The 16,376-nt window shown below is 48.7% G+C and overlaps 1 protein-coding gene across 1 annotated transcript in view; it reads right to left on the bottom strand.

Annotated features, from left to right (window-relative positions):
- Positions 1-16,376, bottom strand: part of LOC310856676 (trafficking protein particle complex subunit 14-like) — a gene marked incomplete at both ends in the record, with an annotated part of 99,442 nt that overhangs the window by 53,301 nt on the left and 29,765 nt on the right. Inside the window, 4 exons of the mRNA XM_083762147.1 lie at positions 258-409; positions 10,903-10,985; positions 12,063-12,210; positions 12,723-12,843. Coding sequence (XP_083618273.1) covers positions 258-409; positions 10,903-10,985; positions 12,063-12,210; positions 12,723-12,843 — 504 coding nt within the window. The remainder of the gene's footprint in view (positions 1-257; positions 410-10,902; positions 10,986-12,062; positions 12,211-12,722; positions 12,844-16,376) is intronic.

Below are 16,376 nucleotides of genomic sequence, written 5' to 3'. Positions count from 1 at the left end.
ATGTAAACTGCGCAGCTAAGAGCGGGGGAGGCGCGCTGTGCGCTCTGATCGAGACGGTTATTTCTTTAATTAATTAGAAACAAATGGTCCGAATGTTCACTCGGAAATTCCTGCCGAAGTTCGAGTCCTAAAATAAGGGCTAGGGTACAGCCTTAACACACACACACACACACACACACACACACACACACACACACACACACACACACAGCCACACACACGCACACACACACACACACAGTCACAGCGGTTCTTACTCTCGGGCGTCCAGACCAGCCGGACGGACAGAAAGTCCTGGAGGTTGTTGAACAGGTTGTAGCGCACCAGGAAGTGACCTTTGACCTGGGCGGTGCTGGGGCAGCTGGCCGTCATCACGAACCTGGGCTTGTCCAATCGCACGCTGGGTAGCCTGCGGAGAGGCGGGGCCTATGCGGTTTAATACGCGCTTAATATGCTCTTCACCGTCTGATTCTGCGTGCATACCAGGTTTTACACAGATCAGTATAGGTTAAGAAGGCTGTTATTTATTTTTATTTTATTATTAAAAAATAATTATCCCACGATTTTGTAACCCATTTTTCACCCCTGTGTCAATCATCTAATGTGATCCTGGGCTCTACACACCCTCCACCAACCTAGTCCCCATATATGGGGGACAAGGGGAGACCAACCTAGTCCCCATATATGGGGGACAAGGGGAGACCAACCTAGTCCCCATATATGGGGGACAAGGGGAGACCAACCTAGTCCCCATATATGGGGGACAAGGGGAGACCAACCTAGTCCCCATATATGGGGGACAAGGGGAGAGCAACGGACTTGAACTCATGCTTCCTTCATGCCTGAGGCATCTTGGGAGTTGTAGTTACAGCTGTGTACCTGTAGTGTGTGTATGTATCATAGACTGTAAGAAATATGGACAAAGCGTTCCCCGGGTCTGATATGGACGTAAAATGAAGCCTGTAATTCCTTGCACTGTAAGTCGCCATCTTTCTAGATCCGTTTGGGCCCAGCTGGCCCATTGGCTGGCCCAGACAACGAGGCGGGACTTCCCCCCTTCTTCTTCGTTGGTTTTTATTTTGACTGAACGGGGGGGTGGCTCCCGATCATAGACTGTAGCGGTAGCCACGCCCCTCAGAACATACGTGACTTTATGGTAATTTCTTTAATAAATGGGACCATAATTTTCCAAAAAGAATATTATGACATGAAAAATGAGACTTTAAACTAGTGACTGGAAGCAGAAAGTATTCATGACCATGTTTATTAAGGTAATACAGTCTAGGTGAAGTTGGGCCCAAATACATGGACTTCTATGGGGCTATGGGTTTTTTTTGGGCCCAATGACAGCGCCACAACAGGCCATTATATGAACTTTCAGGAAGTCCCGATTTCCTTGTGGCTTCACAAAATATCTGTCTGACTGCCCCCCTGGTTAAATATCTGTCTGACTGCACCCCTGGTTAAATATCAGTCTGACTGCCCCCCCTGGTTAAATATCTGTCTGACTGCCCCCCTGGTTAAATATCTGTCTGACTGGCCCCCTGGTTAAATATCTGTCTGACTGCCCCCCTGGTTAAATATCTGTCTGACTGCACCCCTGGTTAAATATCTGTCTGACTGCCCCCCTGGTTAAATATCTGTCTGACTGCCCCCCTGGTTAACACTACGAAGTCTGAAAAAATTTCACTACTACTCAGTCGGCTGAACGGTCAAGGGGACCGTGTTTTTGGTGCGATTTGATTGGCCACTCTCTCCCCCACACGTCCCTCTCCAGCTGGAGAAGACATTGTTCAAGCCTGCATCCCATTTCCAACGAATTAAATCATAATATGTTTCTTAACACATGTTTTCACTCCTAAAATGTATAAAACTAATAATAGGCCTACATGTGAAAAATATATATTTTAACGTTGCCCGTTAGTACTATATTGCAACATGCCTTTTGTTGTTCTTTTTTTTCCTTCCAAAAGAGCAAAGATCACTTGTCTTTTCTTGTGTGTTATCGATGTAATTAATATATGTGACCCCACGCGATGTACAGACTGCTTGACTAGGCATGTAAACATGACATAATTGTATTAATGTTTAAGTGTAATGATGTTATTGACCGGATTGTCCGTAGTCCTCCAGCCGTTAGCTTACAGTTGCTAATATTATAAGCTAACAACATTACTAAAGCCAATGTATTGCATTAAATGCGGCCTGTCCGCGGTAAATTACTTATACAAGTGAGTCGCGTTATATCTACCTAAATTACCAGCCAAAGTACATTCCAAATAAACAATTATTAGCCACGTTATGTTGTTATATCAGTTTAATTAATAAAAACATCGTTCAGAATACGGCCGTTAGCACTGTGAATTCAACATCCGGTGAGGAGAGGATACGGATCGTGTATGTGTTGTGTATGGAAATCAGCGCATACGGATGTACCGGATGTAAGCCTTGCACACTAAATGCACACTAAATAGCCTTGCTAAATAGCCTTGCACACTAAATAGAAAGCCTGCAGCCTGGTGATACAAAAAATAAACTCCACACGTGAAATGCCACTGCATGTTGAGGAGAAACCCCAGCTCAGCTGCTGTTTATAACATCGAGCAGTTATTGAATTCATGAACATTTACATGCTTCCCTGAGAGGGAGAGAGAGAGAGAGAAAAAGGAAAGTTCCACGGATCTGGTCGCTTGCAGAAAAGTTTACAGATAAAGAAGGAGCTGAACTATTTTGACTGACAAAGAGCTGGCGATATTTAGCCTATATGCCAGAATAGGCTGTGGCTGTGCTGTGAAACAAATTCATCCACAGCAGCAGGCCTACATACGTTCCACGTCGCTTGCAGAAAGAACTGTTCTTTTGACTGACAAAACATTTAGCGGTTCGGGAGGTCTATCTGGTTGGAATTATTCCAAACACTTTTTATTTTGTATCGCGCATCGGCAAGCGTTCTCGCTTCATGGAAAGTAAATGTCGGGTCGAGTCTAACCGAGCATTCAATAATAATAATAATAGTAACAATGATAATCATTGTATTCATATTCCTATTATCTTATCAAAATAATAAACAAATTCCAAGTTAATTAACCATCCAAACGTATATGATTTAATTCGTTGGACATGGAATGCAGGCTTGAACAACAACAACATCTCCAGCTGTCTGTTTGTGTGCTCTTTTTTTTTCTCCACCTTTTTTCTTTAGATCATAACTCGCTCATTTTTTGCTCATTTAAAAAAATTCAAAATACCATGTAAACTATGGAATTGGGGCTTTCATTTGGTATATAAGGCGCTATATAAGGCGCTCTCTACGAAACGATATCAAGTGAAAAGGAAATGTCGGGGAATCACCATTAACGTCACCATTATCAAGCAGCGCAAACAAAAGACGAGAGGGGGAGAAAGGGTGACGGCGGTCGATTGGGCCGATTATAGTCAGACTGAGTAAGAGATATATGCCTAAAATCATATTTACAAAACGTTTCAAATGGAAAAAAAAACAGAGATGATTTCAATCGAATATTTAGACAAAGTCATGCAAGGGGAACTTTCTCTGGACTCCATGGGCTAAGAAAATAAACGTTGAAATCTCAAATTCGGTCAGAACGGCTGCTCAGACTTCCTAGTGTTAAATATCTGGAGGTTACGCAGTAACCGTGGTTATATTAGGGATATGAGTGAAGCGATTCACTATGGGAGCGCTCCCTCTGAGCGCGAGACACAGAATAATTATTAATAAACTCACATTCTACTAGTCGAATGGGCCTTTGCGACATGCCGTATTCCGTCTCCTCCCCGGGTATAACCGGCGAAATACGCGCATGCGCACTAATTCGGTGAACATTTTCCTTCTGCCGTAACAAGCTAGAAGGGTATCTTGGTGAATCGCTTCACTCATATCCCTAATATAACCACGGTTACTGCGTAACCTCCAGTTATATAGCGGAATATTCGCTTCAGCGATTCACTATGGGAGACTTCATAAACTCCCTTCACCATATCACTAACGTGACACACCCATCCGACAGGTATCCCACCGTGGCCCCCTGCGTCCCTGACACAGTGACCACACCCAGGATTCGGGAAGACAGGCAGATGAAGACCAGCCGGGTCATCGACCCGCTGGCCTCGTCCCTATCTAGTGAGGCGCAGAACAGCCCAAAGGCCGTCTAGAGCACCCCAGGGCTAACTGGGCTGATGGTCTTGGACCACCTTATGGCTCCAGGGCCTAAACCTACGCCCTAGGCTCTAGGCTAACCTAAGTTACCTGAACCAGGGCCTACCTATGCGAACCGCCGCGTGCAGACGCAACACCAAGGACAGCATGAGCCAGAGCCGGCCCTGCTACGTCCAGGTTATAAAACCTCGCAAACGTCGACGGGGAAGACCAGCTTGCCGCCGTACAGACGTCCTGTATCGAGACACCCTTGAACAACGCCCAGGATGCCGCTACACCCCTCGTGTTGTGTGCCCTCAGGCCATCCGGCGGGGGCGTACCCGTACCAGCATAGGCCAGTTGAATGGCTTCCACAATCCACCGGGAAAGCCGCACCTTCGTGACAGGTTTACCTATCGCCCCAGCGCCCCATGCTACAAACAGCTGGCTACCCTGCCTAAAGGGAGCCGTTTTCTGCACGTATATCCTCAACGCCCTCACTGGGCACAGAGAGTGTAACCTCCTATCCTCCTCCCCCGCATGAGGAGGTGGATGGAACGACCCCAGATCAACAGGAACACTCCGAGAGAGAAAATTCTTAGGCACAAAGGCTGTGTTCGGCTTCACCGTCACTCTAAGCCCATCCACACTGAAGAACATGCAGTCCGCGCTTACAGACAAGGCGTGCATGTCACTAACCCGCTTAGCGGTCGTCAGCGCGACCAACAGAGCGGTCTTGAGCGATAGGAACTTTAGCTCCACCAACTCCAGAGGTTCAAACGGCGCCTCCATAAGAGCGCCCAGAACCAGAGATATGTCCCATGGCGGAGCCATAGACCGAGAGACCGGACGTGCCCTGTTCGCGCCCTTCATGAAGCGACGTACCAGGGGGTATTCACCCAAGGTCTTCCCCTCAATACCTATGTGACAGGACGAAATGGCTGCCAGATTGACCTTCACCATGGAGAAGGATTTTCCGTCGTCCAAGAATTCCTGAAGGAAGGTCAGAACTTCCTTCACCGAGGCCAGGTACGGGACTACTTGCCCAGGCCTCTTCAAACACCACCGTTCGAAGACCCGCCAGGCTACATCGTACTGTTTTCTGGTCGACTGGGCCCTAGCCCCTTGAATAGTCGCTATGACGTTAGGAGGTAGGCCCCCCTCTTGCAGATTCAACCTCTCACGGGCCAGGCCCACAGGTCCAGCGCGTGTGGTTGGGGATGAAATATTTCGTGTCTCACTTGAGTGAGCAGGTCCGCCCGCAGCGGGAGCTGCCAAGGAAGGTCGTACAGGAGCGGAGTTATCTCCGACCTCCATGACCCCCAGGACGGAGCGATCAGGATCAAGGTCAGGCCCTGAGTTCTCACCCTGTTCAGCGTGGGAAGGATCAGGGACAGCGGGGGGAACGCATACAGCAGAGTCCGAGGCCACCCATGAGCTAGAGCATCCAAGCCCAGAGGTGCCTCCCCCCCGATAGAGAAGAACAGGGGACATTTCGTGTCCTCCACCGAGGCGAACAAGTCCACCTCGGGAGTCCCGAACCTGTCCCAAACCTGCGCCGCTACCGCGGGATGTAGAGACCAGTTCGCATATCTGAGCGGACCCCTGGATAGCAGGTCGGCCCCTGCATTCAGGAGACCTGGGACGTGACATGCCCTGATCGAGAGGAGGTGCTCGTCGCACCACAAAATCAGCTGGCGCGCCAGCATGTGCAGCTGGCGTGACCTGAGTCCGCCCTGCTTGTTGATGTAGTACATCGTCGTGGTGTTGTCCGTGCGTATCAGCACGTGGTAACCACGTAGAAAACGCTCGAAACGGTGTAGAGCTAGCAGAACCGCCATTAACTCCAGATAGTTTATGTGGGCGGTTCGGAGGCTGGCGTCCCACGTCCCCCTGGCCGTCCTCCCATCGAGGGTGGCGCCCCACCCCGATAGACTTGCGTCCGTAGTGACCACTTTTCTGGAGAGGACTATCCCCATGGGGACGCCCTCCGTTAGGACATTTTGTCCATTCCACCATTTCAGAGCTGTCACTAGCTGTCACTAGGACGCGTCTGTGTCGCTGACTGCTGGGGATCTGCAGAGATCTCAACCACGTCTGAAACGGTCTCATATACAACCTGCCTAGGCGTACTAGTGAGATGGCCGAGGCCATGAGGCCCGCCATTCTCAGACAGGTTCCAAATGCAACCTTGTGACCTGTCCGAAAAAGAATTAAACATGCACGGAATGACTTGACTCTCTCTTGACTCAGTCTGGCCGTGAAAGAGAGAGAGTTCAGTGTTATGCCTATATAATCTATCGTCTGTGCAGGCACCAAAATACTGCATGCTGAAACCCAGAGAAGATAGGAGACTCACCACTAGTTGGGTGTGGGACAGCGTCTCCGGTGGTGAGCTTGCGCAGATCAGCCAATCGTCTATGTAGGTTGCGATGCGGACCCCCCGTCGTCTCAGTGGAGCGATGGCGGCCTGTGTGCATTTCACGAAAACCCTGGGAGAGAGGGACATCCCGAACGGCAGCACCATGTATTCGTATAGCTTCCCCTCGAAGCCGAAACGCAGAAACTTTCTGTGCGGTGGGTAGATAGGGATGTGAAAATAGGCGTCTTTCAAATCCACGCTGGTGTACCAGTCGCCCTGGCGCAGAGAACGCACTAGCGAGTCCGCTGTCAGCATCTTGAAGCGGAAAGTTTTCAGGTGTCGATTGAGAGCTCGTAGGTCTAGGATAGGCCTTAGCCCCCCCCCCTTTTTTGGCACGAGAAAGTATCTCGAATAAAAACCCATCTTGCTCTCGTTCGTGGGAACCTCTCTGATGGCTCTCTTGTTTACCAAAGAGACTATCTCCGATCGTAGTATATCCGCTGCCTGACCACTCGCGTGTGACAGAACAACCTTCTCGAACAAGGGTGGTCTCATTGCAAACTGTAGCTTGTATCCGCGGGCGACAGTGCGTAGCACCCATGGAGACGCACCAATCTGTTTCCACTGTTCTAAATGTAGAGCCAGTGGATTCTCTATGACTACTGGAGAAATCTTCTGTGGCACGATGCTGCCCCCTGTTGAACAGGGGCTGGCAGCGGCCTGACTCACCTTTTGAGATACCACAGAAACCTCCGCCACCGGCCTGGCGCTCATTGATGGTGCAATGGCGCCCTCTGGTGGCGGGAACGACCATTCCTGGAAAATTTGGCCGTGACGTTGCCAGCAAGTGACAGGTCTGATGCTGTGACCTGTCACTTTGTTGACACGTCCCCCCACACTTCCCGAGAGCCGCGGTGGCTCTCTTGAAGGTGGGTTCATTACCCTCTGGGTTCGGGTTTGAATTTGGGTTTTTTGTTTTTTATTTTGCAATTTTTTATTACAGAAAAAACATCCACAGAACATTTTGCAATATGACATTCTTGTACATTTACAGAACATTTTACATTGTGGAAATTGTGTACACTCTGAACACCAGCATCGCTCGCTGCGACCCGGTGTGAGCACAACTTTAACCTCTTTGGAGGTGGTCCGCCGGTGAGGTCCGAGACCACTTCCGACGGATTCAAACCCAGAACCAGGGGTGTTGGGGGGCTGGCCCTCTGCGGCCCCCCGAGGCAGGGCCCTGCCTGCTATTTATTGCGTCCACGTCCACGTCCACGTCCCCTGAACCCGCCTCTGCGTGAGGGGGGGCTCTGGTGGCGGCGGTCATCTCCACGAGGTGCTCGCTGTCTTCCACGGGCCTGGTTGGATGGACGTGACCCCTCCCCCCTCCCCGTGAAGGGGGGGGGACGGGAGGACGGGCGCTCAGTGCGGACTCTCCAGGCCTGCCGGTTGGGCCTCTCGGCAGACTGGCGAGCAGGAGGGGGCGGGGCTGACTGAGCAGGTCTACCCGGGCGGGGCAGGTGGCTTCCCGCTTCGGCCTGCCGTTTCTGCTCCTCTCCGGAGGCGATGAGCTTGTTTAGGGCGCCGTGGAACAGGCCCTCATGCGTGATGGACCCCCTAAGCATCACAGAGCGGACGTCACCTGGGTTTGGGATGGGGAACACATCCAGCCATCTCGCTCTTTCCTGCTGGACTGCGTTGGCCATGCCTCGTCCAGCAGCCTCCGTGACGGTCAGTGTGAGCTCAATGATCTCATCAACGAGGCGCTGGGCCTCGGCCAGTTGGTCCGGAGTGGGGGCCGCACCTGCCTCGGTCAGGAGCACCGAGAGGGAGCCTTGCAACAGGGCTCCTGCGTTGGCTGACTTAGCGATGGTCACCATGCTCTCATAGAGGCGGTTGAGAGCCAGCGAGGCGTCCTTGTCCTTCTTGTCAGGGAAAGCCGGGTCCCTATCCATGGGGAAGTAGTGAGGGCTGTGAGGGTTCACTAGGTACCCTGCGGTGGCCCTGTCTATTTTTGGGAGTCCTAGCAAGCCCACCTCGTTGGCGAGCTCGGTGTCCAAGGCCAGCCCCCGTCGGCGTTGTTTCTTGGCGTCTGCGGTAGGGTCGGCCCAGGTGTGGGTCAGCACACTTTTAAAACCTCCGGCGAGTGGCAGCAAGTCCTTAGGCGGCGGCTCGGTCCGCACGGCTCTGCGGCATTGCCAGCCGTCCTCAGGCGGCAGGCCAGGGTCCTCCTTGGGCCAATCTCGCTTGCACCTGACCGCTGCGGTTCTGTATAGATCCAGCAGCTCGGTCTCGCGCTTATGCAGCTCGGCAGAGGGTGTTGTGGCCTCTGGTGGCGCCGTGGCAGCGGCGGCGCCCTGCACGGGCGCAACTTCCTGCCCAGCTGGGGCTGCCTGTTCGGCCGCCATAACGGCCGCTTGGGCGTCGACGGCTGGAGGGTCCTCGGCCTGCTGCTCTCCGTCCACATCGACGTATACCTCCTCAATGATGACGTCGTCTTCGTCGTCGTAGTCAGAGTCGTGGACCTGGTCCAGCACTCTATAGTGTTGGTAGGAGGGAAGGTCTGTCTCCATGTCGTCGCCTTCGTCCCCGTCTCCGTCCCATTCATGGTCGGCACGTGGGGCGTGGGTCAAGGGCGGGAAGTCCTTGTCCATGTCGAAGACTGGGGGGGCCTTGGCCGCCGCTGCTGGGGCCCCTTGGGACCCGGAGGGTCTAGACGGGGAGGCTGTTGCCTCCGGTGGAGGTCTACTCACCGTGGCCGATGCTGTAGAGCGAGGCCTGGCGCCTTGCTTGATGAAAACCTCTCTCTGGTCATTGTTATTATAATCAGCAGAGGGTAGGGGGATCTCTGAGCTCATTGCTACACACGGGGGACCATGGCTAGGCCGCGTGTTATTTCCCGCGGCGGGGCCTGCACGGCATCCATCTTGTGCTTCTTCGAGCAGACGGTCCTCGAAGTCGTCATAGCTCCCGTCGTCGTCGTCGCGTTCGGGGGACTCATATATCTTTCGCACACGGGTCAAACGGCGCCAAAGATTGCGTTTGTCCATGTCCGAGCACTTGAGACATTTGCCTGGAAAATCTAGGGCCTCTTCCGCATGGTCGAGGCCCAGACAGTAGGCACACAGATTGTGTTGGTCCCATCCGGACATAGAGTTGCCGCAAGAGCGGTTCTTGCATATTTTCTGTGGCATCGGGTACTTGTCGCCTTGATAGCGGCGGGCTGACGCCCTAGAACAGCTCCGTTCAGCCATGCTGCTGTGGTTACTCTGAGAGCACACTAGCGGCTGATAAGACTGGCTTGTACAGCGACGGAGATAAACGATACGGCTTGTGCAGCACGATAAAGTATTACAGCTTATGCAGCGACCCGAACAAACAGGCTAGAAGCTATCGCTTATACAGCGGGGCTAACTAGCTAAACAGATGCTATGCTCGTAAGCAGCAAACAGGCTAGAAGCTATCGCTTTCACAGCGGGGCTAACTAGCTAACAAAGGCTATGCTTATACAGCAGATAATAGTCTAGAAGCTAACGCTTTCACAGCGGGGCTAACTAGCTAACAAGGCTAGGCTTATGCAGCAGCTAACAGGCTAAGCAGTGTTAGCTTACACAGCGAGTACTTACTTAGCGATAGAAGTCTTAAATTCGTGAGCTTATATCACCGAGGTGAGATCACCGATAAAGGAACCTCGCGGTACAGGTCGAATTGCGGACCTGTCCTTATTGAGATTAAGTTTTATATAAACCAATATCGGAAAAGGATCTCAGTGATATGAAAGCTTGTGTCTCACGAGCAGAAGAAAATCGAATTAGTGCGCATGCGCGTATTTCGCCGGTTATACCCGGGGAGGAGACGGAATACGGCATGTCGCAAAGGCCCATTCGACTAGTAGAATGTGAGTTTATTAATAATTATTCTGTGTCTCGCGCTCAGAGGGAGCGCTCCCATAGTGAATCGCTGAAGCGAATATTCCGCTATATAACTGTCTGACTGCCCCCCTGGTTAAATATCTGTCTGACTGCACCCCTGGTTAAATATCTGTCTGACTGCCCCCCCTGGTTAAATATCTGTCTGACTGCCCCCCTGGTTAAATATCTGTCTGACTGCCCCCCTGGTTAAATATCTGTCTGACTGCCCCCCTGGTTAAATATCTGTCTGAATGCCCCCCTGGTTAAATATCTGTCTGACTGCACCCCTGGTATGTATACAGTTGGTGAACGGCATCATGGGAGTTGTAGTTCCAGCTGTGTACCTGTAGTGTGTGTATATACAGTTGGTGAACAGCATCGTGGGAGTTGTAGTTCCAGCTGTGTACCTGTAGTGTGTGTATATACAGTTGGTGAACGGCATCGTGGGAGTTGTAGTTCCAGCTGTGTACCTGTAGTGTGTGTATATACAGTTGGTGAACGGCATCTTGGGAGTCGACCACTGTAGCACCGCGACCAGCGGAACCTCTAATCCCTGCAGAGAGAGAGAGAGAGAGAGAGAGAGAGAGAGAGAGAGAGAGAGAGAGAGAGAGAGAAATAATCAAACCACTAAATGGCAACACAACTACAGCACAGATTCGTAATGACTGGAAAATTGTGCAGAAGAAAAAAACGGTAACATAATAATAATAAAACTTTATTTGTATAGCACCTTTCATGACATGAAATGCAGCTCAAAGTGCTTTACAGAACAATGGAGAAAAAAAGAAAAGCAAGGCAACGACATTAAAAAACAAGCAGTAATGCAATACAGTGAGGACATGAATAACAAAAAATAAAAGATCAATTAAAAGCAATGTTGTAGAAGTGGGTCTTGAGCTGAGCTTTAAAAATGTCTACAGAGGCTGCCTGACGAAGGTACAGTGGGAGCTTGTTCCATGCCGACGGCCCGTAGAAGCAAAAAGCTGCTTCCCCGTATTTTTTAGTTGCCATTTTTTTAGGAAAAGCGAGACCTTAGGGGGCGGTTTGGGAGATATTTAGGCAGGCAGTCATGTAGGTAGGTAGGTAGCTTTATAGACAAGTAAAATAATTTTTAAATCAATCCTAAAAACAACAGGAAGCCAGTGCAGTGAAGCCAAAACTGGAGTAATATGTTCTCTCATCTTAGTTCTAGTTAAAACTCTGGCTGCTGCATTTTGGACAAGTTGTAATCTGTCAGTTGTTTTCTTAGGCAGTCCTGAAAAAAGTGCATTGCAGTAATCAAGCCGAGAAAAAACAATTAGCGTGGATTAGCGTTTTTGCATCGTCCAAGGACAAATAGGCTCTGATTCGTGCAATATTTCTAAGGTGATGAACTTCTGTAGGCACCGGTCGGGGCCGAAACTGCTAAAACGTTAAAAAAATATCAGACCTACAAGCTCATAGCGCGCCACCGAGTGGCGCGCTATGAGCTTGTAGGTCTGATATTTTTTGAAAAATCGAAGAACGACTGACATAGAAACATAGCTTTTTCAAAAAACTGTCAGGATGTAGAAGACGTTTATTAGAATCTGATCTCAGGTCAGAATGTGTCAACAACAACAACAACAACGACAACAACAATGAAAACAACCTCGGTGGAGTCGTCGTCCGGCAGGTCGTTGAGGTGGAGCCGGAACAGGAAGTCGTGTTCCTCCAGGGAGCAAAGCATGATGGGAAGGTGACCGGCGACGCCCTCCACGCGACAGAACGACGCCATGGCGACCGCTCCTGACTGGTGACTGATGACAGAGAGCTTAAACTGTCACTTTGAGTGCAGGCGTGTGTGTGTGTGTGTGTGTGTGTGTGTGTGTGTGCGTGCGTGCGTGTGTGTGTGTGTGTGTGTGTGTGTGTGTGTATATATATGTCGCGTCCTGTCCTAGGATGTACCACTCCTTATGTTTGCTCCTTACCCCCCTGTGTGTTTCCCCCCCCCCCCTCCCCTGATAGACTGACACTTATGGACTAAGCTGCGGACAATTATGTGCTGCGGTTGTGTGATTCTGTGTGCGTGTCGCGTGTGTGTTCCCTTGGTTGTCTACAAGCCCTGCGAGGCATCTTGTTTCCCTACGTTTTCCTGTAATCTACCTGATCTTGAGGACTACAAAATCGTCAACTACTGTAGTACCAACAAGGTCCACTAGTTGCTTAATGCCCTAGTGTGTGTGTGTGTGTGTGTGTGTGTGTGTGTGTGTGTGTGTGTGTGTGTGTGTGTGTGTGTGTGTGTGTGTGTGTGTTTGTGTGCGTGTGTTACCAGACGTTGTCCACCAGCATGACTGATCCGTCGGGCATCACCGGCAGGTAGGACTCATTCAGGTTGGGCAGAATCCTTACGTCTCTGACACACACCTCCTCCTGGGAGCACGCGTTTAATACTGACACACACACACACACACACACACACACACACACACACACACACACACACACACGTTTTATTTGTGAATGAGAGTGAATGAGAAGTGTACGATTGAAATTCGACTTTCTACATTGATAATGTAGGCATTAGTAGGCATTCACAATATAGGGAAGTCATAGCATGCAGATAGACAGTAAACTATAGGATCATAGAATGCAGATAGACAGTAAACTATAGGATCATAGAATGCAGATAGACAGTGAACTATAGGATCATAGAATGCAGAGAGACAGTGTAGTGTCTCAGTAAACTATAGGATCATAGAATGCAGAGAGACAGTGTAGCGTCTCAGTAAACTATAGGATCATAGAATGCAGAGAGACAGTGTAGCGTCTCAGTAAACTATAGGATCATATAATGCAGAGAGACAGTGTAGTGTCTCAGTAAACTATAGGATCATAGAATGCAGAGAGACAGTGTAGTGTCTCAGTAAACTATAGGATCATAGAATGCAGAGAGACAGTGTAGTGTCTCAGTAAACTATAGGATCATAGAATGCAGAGAGACAGTGTAGTGTCTCAGTAAACTATAGGATCATAGAATGCAGAGAGACAGTGTAGCGTCTCAGTAAACTATAGGATCATAGAATGCAGAGAGACAGTGTAGTGTCTCAGTAAACTATAGGATCATAGAATGCAGAGAGACAGTGTAGTGTCTCAGTGAACTATAGGATCATAGAATGCAGAGAGACAGTGTAGTGTCTCAGTGAACTATAGGATCATAGAATGCAGAGAGACAGTGTAGCGTCTCAGTAAACTATAGGATCATAGAATGCAGAGAGACAGTGTAGCGTCTCAGTGAACTATAGGATCATAGAATGCAGAGAGACAGTGTAGCATCTCAGTAAACTATAGGATCATAGAATGCAGAGAGACAGTGTAGCGTCTCAGTAAACTATAGGATCATAGAATGCAGAGAGACAGTGTAGCGTCTCAGTAAACTATAGGATCATAGAATGCAGAGAGACAGTGTAGTGTCTCAGTAAACTATAGGATCATAGAATGCAGAGAGACGGTGTAGTGTCTCAGTAAACTATAGGATCATAGAATGCAGAGAGACAGTGTAGTGTCTCAGTAAACTATAGGATCATAGAATGCAGAGAGACAGTGTAGTGTCTCAGTAAACTATAGGATCATAGAATGCAGAGAGACAGTGTAGCGTCTCAGTAAACTATAGGATCATAGAATGCAGAGAGACGGTGTAGTGTCTCAGTAAACTATAGGATCATAGAATGCAGAGAGACAGTGTAGCTTCTCAGTAAACTATAGGATCATAGAATGCAGAGAGACAGTGTAGCGTCTCAGTAAACTATAGGATTAGGATCATAGAATGCATAGAGACAGTGTAGTGTCTCAGTAAACTATAGGATCATAGAATGCAGAGAGACAGTGTAGCGTCTCAGTAAACTATAGGATCATAGAATGCAGAGAGACAGTGTAGCGTCTCAGTAAACTATAGGATCATATAATGCAGAGAGACAGTGTAGTGTCTCAGTAAACTATAGGATCATAGAATGCAGAGAGACAGTGTAGTGTCTCAGTAAACTATAGGATCATAGAATGCAGAGAGACAGTGTAGCGTCTCAGTAAACTATAGGATCATAGAATGCAGAGAGACAGTGTAGTGTCTCAGTAAACTATAGGATCATAGAATGCAGAGAGACAGTGTAGTGTCTCAGTGAACTATAGGATCATAGAATGCAGAGAGACAGTGTAGTGTCTCAGTGAACTATAGGATCATAGAATGCAGAGAGACAGTGTAGCGTCTCAGTAAACTATAGGATCATAGAATGCAGAGAGACAGTGTAGCGTCTCAGTGAACTATAGGATCATAGAATGCAGAGAGACAGTGTAGTGTCTCAGTAAACTATAGGATCATAGAATGCAGAGAGACAGTGTAGTGTCTCAGTAAACTATAGGATCATAGAATGCAGAGAGACAGTGTAGTGTCTCAGTAAACTATAGGATCATAGAATGCAGAGACAGTGTAGCGTCTCAGTAAACTATAGGATCATAGAATGCAGAGAGACAGTGTAGAGTCTCAGTAAACTATAGGATCATAGAATGCAGAGAGACAGTGTAGTGTCTCAGTAAACTATAGGATCATAGAATGCAGAGAGACAGTGTAGTGTCTCAGTAAACTATAGGATCATAGAATGCAGAGAGACAGTGTAGAGTCTCAGTAAACTATAGGATCATAGAATGCAGAGAGACAGTGTAGAGTCTCAGTAAACTATATGATCATAGAATGCAGAGAGACAGTGTAGAGTCTCAGTAAACTATAGGACCATAGAATGCAGAGAGACAGTGTAGCGTCTCAGTAAACTATAGGATCATAGAATGCAGAGAGACAGTGTAGTGTCTCAGTAAACTATAGGATCATAGAATGCAGAGAGACAGTGTAGTGTCTCAGTAAACTATAGGATCATAGAATGCAGAGAGACAGTGTAGAGTCTCAGTAAACTATAGGATCATAGAATGCAGAGAGACAGTGTAGTGTCTCAGTAAACTATAGGATCATAGAATGCAGAGAGACAGTGTAGTGTCTCAGTAAACTATAGGATCATATAATGCAGAGAGACAGTGTAGCGTCTCAGTAAACTATAGGATCATAGAATGCAGAGAGACAGTGTAGTGTCTCAGTAAACTATAGGATCATAGAATGCAGAGAGACAGTGTAGTGTCTCAGTAAACTATAGGATCATAGAATGCAGAGAGACAGTGTAGTGTCTCAGTAAACTATAGGATCATAGAATGCAGAGAGACAGTGTAGTGTCTCAGTAAACTATAGGATCATAGAATGCAGAGAGACAGTGTAGTGTCTCAGTAAACTATAGGATCATAGAATGCAGAGAGACAGTGTAGTGTCTCAGTAAACTTTAGGATCATAGAATGCAGAGAGACAGTGTAGCGTCTCAGTAAACTATAGGATCATATAATGCAGAGAGACAGTGTAGCGTCTCAGTAAACTATAGGATCATAGAATGCAGAGAGACAGTGTAGCGTCTCAGTAAACTATAGGATCATAGAATGCAGAGAGACAGTGTAGTGTCTCAGTAAACTATAGGATCATAGAATGCAGAGAGACAGTGTAGTGTCTCAGTAAACTATAGGATCATAGAATGCAGAGAGACAGTGTAGCGTCTCAGTAAACTAATCCAGACAACAGTCTTGTCAGAACTCGACTATTGTAACTCCCTCCTTACTGGCCTACCAGCATGTGCACTTAAGCCTCTCCAGCTGATCCAAAATGCCGCAGCTCGCTTGGTCTTCAACCAGCCAAAATTCTCACATGTCTCCCCCCTGCTCCGCTCCCTCCACTGGCTCCCGGTCGCTGCCCGCACAGAATACAAAACTCTGATGCTGGCATTCAAGGCAACCAAAGGTATGGCTCCCCCATATCTTGCAAGTATGATTGAACCCTACAAACCCTCCCGCGCACTCAGATCAGCCAACGCAGGGAAGCTGGAAGTACCCTCACTAAAAACGC

Source organism: Protomyctophum parallelum, assembly GCF_964188405.1.
Source record: "Protomyctophum parallelum genome assembly, chromosome: 1".
In the NCBI taxonomy this organism is placed as follows: domain Eukaryota; kingdom Metazoa; phylum Chordata; class Actinopteri; order Myctophiformes; family Myctophidae; genus Protomyctophum; species Protomyctophum parallelum.
Note: the sequence above shows the minus strand (reverse complement) of the source record. Positions and strands in the feature narration are given on the sequence as shown.